The sequence below is a fragment of the Cherax quadricarinatus genome, unplaced genomic scaffold (assembly GCF_038502225.1).
Source record: "Cherax quadricarinatus isolate ZL_2023a unplaced genomic scaffold, ASM3850222v1 Contig4478, whole genome shotgun sequence".
Classification (NCBI taxonomy): domain Eukaryota; kingdom Metazoa; phylum Arthropoda; class Malacostraca; order Decapoda; family Parastacidae; genus Cherax; species Cherax quadricarinatus.
In genome coordinates, this window is record NW_027199504.1 from 8,922 (window position 1) to 16,781 (window position 7,860).

Here is a 7,860-nt window from a genome sequence, read left to right on the forward strand (position 1 = left end):
TAGAAGTAGTTGACGTTGTGGAAGAAGTTGATGCGGTGGTGGTAGAGAGAGTTGATAATGTGGTGGAAGAAGTTGATGCGGTGGTGGTAGAGAGAGTTGATAATGTGGTGGAAGAAGTTGATGCGGTGGTGGTAGAGAGAGTTGATATTGTGGTGGAAGAAGTTGATGCGGTGGTGGTAGATAGAGATGTTAATTTGGTTGAAGAAGTTGATGCGGTGGTTAGAGAGAGTTGTTGTGGAAGAAGTTGATGCGGTGGTGGTAGAGAGAGTTGATGTGGTGGAAGAAGTTGATGTGGTGGAAGAAGTTGATTTGGTGGAAGAAGTTGATGCGGTGGTGGTAGAGAGAGTTGATAATGTGGTGGAAGAAGTTGATGCGGTGGTGGTAGAGAGAGTTGATATTGTGGTGGAAGTTTTTGTAGATGTTACAGTGGCAGTAGATGTGCTGATAGTAGAGGAAGGTGTTTTGGTGGTAGAGGCAGTTGACGTAGATTTTGTGGTGGTCCAGGTAGTTGATGTAGATTTTGATTTTATGGTTGAGGTAGTTGATGTAGATTTTTTTGGTGGTCTGAGTAGACGTAGAGGTAGTTGATGTAGATTTTGTGGTGGTCGAGGTAAATGATGTAGATTTTGTGGTGGTCGAGGTAAATGATGTAGATTTTTTGGTGGTCTGGGTAGTTGATGTAGATTTTGTGGTGGTCGAGGTAAATGATGTAGATTTTTTGGTGGTCGGGGCAGATGTAGATTTGTTGGTGGTCGGTGAAACTGATGTAGATTTTTTAGTGGTTGAGGTTGTTGATGGTGAGGTTGCCGAAAAAGTAGATATTGTGGTGGCCGAGTTAGTTGGAGTTGTGGTAGACGTAGTTGACTTTGTTGTTGTAGGGGTACTTAATTTTGTGTTGGTCGAGGTACCTGATGTTATGGTTGAAGAAGTGGTAGATGAAGTTGAATAGGTAATTGTTGTGGTGGGAGAAGTACTTGATGTTGTAGTGGCAGACGTAGCTGATACTGTGGTGGTAGAGGAAGTTGATGTTGTGGTAGTAGAGGAAGATGTGGTGGTGGGAGAGGTAGCTGATGTGGAGGTTGCAGAGACAGTCGATGTTGTAATAGATGTAGTTGATGTGGTGGTGGTAGAAGTAGTTGATGTGGTGGTGGTCGAGAGAGTTGATGCAGCGGTGGTAGACATTGTTGATTTTGTGGTGGTCGAAGTGGTTGATGTTATAGTTGAAGAAGTGGTAGACGAGATTGAAGAGGTAACTGATGTTGTGGCAGAAGTATTAGATGTGGTAATGGCAAATGTAGATGATATTGTTGTGGTAGAAGTAGTTCTTGTAGTGGAATAGTTACTTGATGTTATTGTGGAAGAAGTTCTTGTTATTATCGTGGTAGAGGAAGATGATGTGGTTGTGGGAGAGATAGTTGATGTTGTTATAAGCGTAGTTGATGTGGCAGTGGCAGAGGTAGTTGATGTTGTGGTTGAAGAGGTACTTGATATTATGCTGGTAGAGGCAGTTGATGTTGTTGTGGCAGAAATAGTTGATGTGATAGTGAGAGAGGTTGTTGAAACTGTGGTGGTAGTGGTAGTTGATGATATAATCGTTGAGGAACCTGATTTTGCGGTGGTAGAGGTATATGATGTTGAAGTGGAAAAGGTACTTGATGTTACAGTCGACGAGGAACTTGAAATTGTGGTGGAAGAGGAAACTGATATTGTGGTGATATAGGTAGTTGATGCTCTAGTGGGAAAGGTATGTAATATGGAAGTGATAGATGAAGTAGAAGTTGAAGTGGAAGAGGAAGTCAAAATAGTGGAAGATATAGTGGAAGAGGTAGCTGATGTTGTAGAGGGAGAAGTTGATGTAGCAGAGGTGGAGTTAACTGCTGAAGTTGTATGGTTGGTTGTTGTTGTAATCGAAAACGTCGTTGATGTAGTTGTGGTAGAGGTAGTTGATGTAGTTGTGGTAGAGGTAGTTGATGTAGTTGTGGTAGAGGTAGTTGGTTTAGTGGTGGTAAACGCAGTTGGTGTAATGGTTTTAGAGGTTGTTGAAGTTGCGGTGTAAAATATAGCCGACGTAGTGAAGGAGTTACTTGATATTGTAGACGTAGAGGTTGAAGTAGCAGACGTAGTTGATTTTCTGGCGACAGAAGAAACCGATGTTGTGGTGGAAAAACTTGTTGATGTTGTAGTTGACGATGTAGTCAGTGTTGTGGTGGTAGACCCAATTGACGTTGGGCCGGTAGACGTACCTGAAGTGACGGAAGAAATAATTAATGTTGTAGTCGAAGAAATACTTGATGTTGAGGATGTAGATGTAGTTGTTGTTGAAGTTAAAAATGTAGTTGATGTGGTGGTAGGCGTAGTTGATATCGTGGCTAAGGTAGTTGATATTGCAATCGATGAGGTAGTTGATGTTGTAGTGATAAAGGTAGCTGATGTAGTCGTAAAAGTAGTTAACGTATATAGAGAGGTTGTTGATGTAGAATTGTTTATGGTAGTTGATGAGGACGTGATAAAGGAAGTTAATGCATTGGTGGTAGAAATAATTGTGGTAAGGGTTGAGGATGTAGATGTGGTGGTAGAGGTACTTGATGTTGTAATGGAAGACTTAGTTGAAGCAGTGGTGGTAAAGGTAGTTGATGTGGTGGTGGCACGAGTTGTAGATGTTGCGGTGGTGTAAGTTGATGCTGTGGTGAAAGACGTAATTGAATGTTTGGTGGAATAAGTGGTTGATGTCATAATGGCAGATGTGCTCATAGGGGAGGAAATTGATGTTGTGGTGGTAAAGGGAGTTGAAACATTGGCAGTAGAAGTAGCTGATGTGATGGTAGAGTAAGTTGATGTTGAAGGTGAAGAGGTAATTGAAGGCGAGGTGGTCGACATAGTTGATGGTGAGGTGGCCGAAGAAGTTGATAATGATCTTGTAGTGGAATAGGTACTTGATGTTACTGTCAAAGAGGTACTTGTTATTATGGTGGTAGAGGAAGATGGTGTGGTGGGAAAGATAGTTGATGTTCTGGTGGAAGAGGTACTTGATGTTACTGTCAAAGAGGTACTTGTTATTATGGTGGTAGAGGAAGATGATGTGGTGGGAAAGATAGTTGATGTTCTGGTGGAAGAGGTACTTGATGTGGCAGTGGAGGAGGTAGTTGATAATGTGGTGCTAGAGGGAGTTGATGTTGTAGTGGAAGAGGTAGCTGATGTTATCATCGAAGAGGTACTTGATAAGGTGGTGGAAGAGGTAGATGATGTTGTAGTAGAGGAAGATGATGTGGTGGTGGGAGAGGTAGTTGATATGGAGGTGGTAGAGACAGTCGATGCTTTCATAGATGTACTTGATGTTGATGTGGTTGGTAGAAAGGACGTTGATACTGTGGTGGAAGAGGTACTTAATATTATGGTTGAATACGTAGTTGATGTTGAAGTTGAAGAAGTAGTCGATGTTTTGATCGAAGAGGTAGTTAATGTTGTGGTAATAAAGGAACTCAATGCCTTAGTGGAAGACATAGTTGAAGTAGAGGTGGCAGAGGGAGTTGATGCAGTCGAGATAAAGGTAGTGGACATAGTGGTGGTAGAAGAAATTAATACTGTGGTGAGAGACGTAGTTGATAGTGTGGTGGACGATGTGATAGTGATAGTGGCTGTAGATGTGCTGATAGGAGGGAAAGTTGATATTGTGGTGGCTGACGTAGTTGAAGATAGTGTTGAAGTAGTCGACATAGTTGATGGTCTGGTGTTAGACATAGTCGATTTTGTAGTTGTAGGCATAGTTGATTTAGTAGTTGTAGGGATAGCTGATATTGTTGTGGTCGACGTAGTTGATGTGAAAGACCTTGGTGATTTCGTTATTGCCGACTTAGTTGACTTGGTGTGAGATGTAGTTGGTATAATGGAAGAGGTAGTTGATGTGGTGGTAGAGGAAGTTGATGTTGTAGTTGAAGAGGTAATTGATGTTTCACTCGAGGAGGTAGTTGATGCAGTAGACATAGTCGGTGTGGTGATTGAGGTACTTGATGATGTAATGGAAGACACAGTTGATGAAGTGGTAGAAGAGGTAGTTGATGAAGTTGTTGTAGAGGTTGTTGATGTTTTGGTAGTAGACGATGTTGATGTTTTGGTAATAGACGAAGTTGATGGTGAAGTTCTAAAGGAAGTTGATGTGGTTGTAATAAAACGAGAAATAGTGAAGGAAGAGATAGTTGATGTCGAGGAAGAGGTAGATGATGTAGTGAGAGTGGAAGTTGTAGTGGTAGTATGGATAGTTGATTTTGCGGTGGTCAAGGTGGGTGATGTTATGGTGGAAGAAGTCGTAGAAGTTGAGGTTGAAGAGGTAATTGATGTTGTGGCAGCAGAAGTGGTTGATGTTATAGTGAGAGATGTGGTTGATAAGGTCGTGAGAGTGGTAGTTGACGTAGTATGAGATGTACTTGATGTTACAATCTTTGAGGTACTTGATCTTACAATTGATGAGGTACTTGATATTGCGGTGTTAGAGGTAACTGATGTTGAAGTGGAAAAGGTACTTGATTTTACAGTGAAGGAGGAACTTGAAATTGTGGTGGAAGAGGTAATTGATGTTGTGCCAGGAGAGGTACTTGATGTGATAGTGAGAGAGGTAGTTGGTACTGTGGCGCTAGTGGTAGTTGATGACGAGGGAGACGTTCTTGATGTTACACTCGTTGAGGTATTAGATGTTACAATCGTTGAGGAACTTGATATTGCGGTGGTAGAGGTATGTGATGTTGAAGTGGAAAAGGTAGTTGATGTTACAGTCGACGAGGATCTTGAAATTGTGGTGGAAGAGGAAGCTGATATTGTGGTAATGCAGGTAGTTGATATTGTGGTAAAAGCAGTTAATGTTGTGGTGGTAGATGAAGTTGATGCTGTGGAGGAAGATGTAGTTGATAGTGTGGAGGAAGCTGTTGATGTTATAGTGGCAGTAGATGTGCTGAGAGGAGAAGTTGATGTTGTTGTGGTAGACGTAGTTTTTGTGGTGGTAGATGTATTTGATGTTATAGTGGAAGACGTAGTTGGAGTAGTGGTGGTAGAGGGAGTTGATGGAGTGGTGGTAGAGGTAGTTGATAATGTGGTGGAAGAAGTTGATTTGATAGAAGTAGTTGACGTTGTTGGTGGTAGAGAGAGTTGATATTGTGGTGGAAGAAGTTGATGCGGTGGTGGTAGAGAGAGTTGATAATGTGGTGGAAGAAGTTGATGCGGTGGTGGTAGAGAGAGTTGATAATGTGGTGGAAGAAGTTGCTGCTGTGGTGGGAGAGGTAGTTGATAATGTGGTGGAAGAAGTTGATGCGGTGGTGGTAGAGAGAGTTGATAATGTGGTGGAAGAAGTTGATGCGGTGGTGGTAGAGAGAGTTGATAATGTGGTGGAAGAAGTTGATGCGGTGGTGGTAGAGAGAGTTGATAATGTGGTGGAAGAAGTTGATGCGGTGGTGGTAGAGGTAGTTGATAATGTGGTGGAAGAAGTTGATGCGGTGGTGGTAGAGAGAGTTGATAATGTGGTGGAAGAAGTTGATGCGGTGGTGGTAGAGAGAGTTGATAATGTGGTGGAAGAAGTTGATGCGGTGGTGGTAGAGAGAGTTGATATTGTGGTGGAAGAAGTTGATGCGGTGGTGGTAGAGAGAGTTGATAATGTGGTGGAAGAAGTTGATGCGGTGGTGGTAGAGAGAGTTGATAATGTGGTGGAAGAAGTTGATTTGATAGAAGTAGTTGACGTTGTGGAAGAAGTTGATGCGGTGGTGGTAGAGAGAGTTGATATTGTGGTGAAAGTTTTTGTAGATGTTACAGTGGCAGTAGATGTGCTGATAGTAGAGGAAGGTGTTTTGGTGGTAGAGGCAGTTGACGTAGATTTTGTGGTGGTCGAGGTAGTTGATGTAGATTTTGTAGTGGACAAGGAAGATGATGTAGATTTTTTGGTGGTCTTGGTAGTTGATGCAGATTTTGTGGTGGTCTTGGTAGAAGATGTAGATTTTTTGGTGGACGGGGTAGTTGTAGATTTTGTGGTGGTCGAGGTAGAGGAATACTTTTTGGTGGTCGGGGTAGAGTATGTTGATTTCTTGGTGGTCGGGATAGATGATGTGGATTTTTTGGTGGCAGGGGTAGATGTAGATTTCTTGGTGGTTGGGGTAGTTGATGTAGATTTTGTGGTGGTTGAGGTAGATGATGTGGATTTTTTGGTGGTCGGGGAAGACGATGTAGATTTTTTGGTGGTCTCGGTAGATGATGTAGATTTTTTGGTGATCGGGGAAGATGTAGATTTTTTGGTGGTATGGGAAATTAATGTCGATTTTCTGGTTTTCGAAGTAGATGATGTAGATTTTTTGGTGGTTGGAGCAGATGATGTAGATTTTTTGGTGGTCCTGGTAGTTGATGTAAATTTTGTGGTGATCGACCTAGATGGTGTAGATTTCTTGGTGGTCGGGATAGATGATGTGGATTTTTTGGTGGCAGGGGTAGATGTAGATTTCTTGGTGGTTGGGGTAGATGTAGATTTTTTGGTGGATCGGTTGGTCGATGTAGACTTTTTGGTGGTCGACGTAGATGATGTAGATTTTTTGGTGGTCGGGGTAGACGTAGGTTTTTTGGTGGACAGGTTAGATGATGTAGATTTTGTGGTGGTAGGGGACGATGATGTAGATTTTCTGGTGGTCTGTGAAACTGATGTAGATTTTTTAGTGGTTGAGGTTGTTGATGGTGAGGTTGCCGAAGAAGTTGATATTGTGGTGGCCGAGTTAGTTGGAGTTGTGTTAGACGTAGTTGATTTTGTTGTTGTAGGGGTACTTAATTTCGTGGTGGTCGAGGTAGCTGATGTTATGGTTGAAGAAGTGGTAGATGAAGTTGTAGAGGTAATTGTTGTGGTGAGAGAAGTACTTGATGTTGTAGTGGCAGACGTAGCTGATATTGTGGTGGTAGAGGAAGTTGATGTTGTGGTAGTAGAGGAAGATGTGGTGGTGGGAGAGGTAGCTGATGTGGAGGTTGCAGAGACAGTCGATGTTGTAATAGATGTAGTTGATGTGGTGGTGGTAGAGGTAGTTGATGTGGTGGTGGTCGAAAGAGTTGATGCAGCGGTTGTAGACATTGTTGATTTTGTGGTGGTTGAAGTGGTTGATGTTATAGTTGAAGAAGTGGTAAACGAGATTGAAGAGGTAATTGATGTTGTGGCAGAAGTATTAGATGTGGTACTGGCAAATGTAGATGATATTGTTGTGGTAGAAGTAGTTCTTGTAGTGGAATAGTTACTTGATGTTATTGTGGAAGAAGTTCTTGTTATTATCGTGGTAGAGGAAGATGATGTGGTTGTGGGAGAGATAGTTGATGTTGTTATAAGCGTAGTTGATGTGGCAGTGGCAGAGGTAGTTGATGTTGTGGTTGAAGAGGTACTTGATATTATGCTGGTAGAGGCAGTTGATGTTGTAGTGGCAGAAGTAGTTGATGTGATGGTGGCGGAGGTAGTTGATAATGAGGTGGTAGTGGGAGTTGATGATGTAGTTAAAGAGGTACCTGATGTTATTGTCGAAGAGGTGCTTGATATTGTGGTGGCAGAGGTAGATGATGCGGTAGAGGAAGTTGATGTGGTGGTGGTAGACTTGGTATTGTAGAGATAGTCGATGTTTTAATAGATGTAGTTGATGTTGTGGGAGTAGAGGTAGTTGATATTGTGGTTGAAGAGGTACTTGATATGCTGGTAGAGGTAGTTGATGTTATGGTGGCAGAAATAGTTGAAGATCGTCGAAGAGGTACTTGATATTGTGGTGGTAGAGGTAGATGATGATGTAGTAGAGGAAGATGATGTGGTGGGAGATATGGTTGATATGGAGGTGGTAGAGACAGTCGATATTTTAATAGATGTAGTTG

At 42.2% G+C, this 7,860-nt stretch overlaps 1 protein-coding gene across 1 annotated transcript; it reads right to left on the reverse strand.

Moving 5' to 3' along the window:
- Positions 1 to 219: 219 nt before the first annotated feature.
- LOC138852152 (mucin-2-like) lies at positions 220 to 7,579 on the reverse strand (the record flags this gene model as incomplete). Its single annotated transcript, XM_070081831.1, has 2 exons — positions 220 to 5,067; positions 5,117 to 7,579. Coding segments are annotated over 2 exons (7,311 nt in total), but the record flags the coding sequence as incomplete, so codon positions are not given.
- Positions 7,580 to 7,860: the final 281 nt, after the last annotated feature.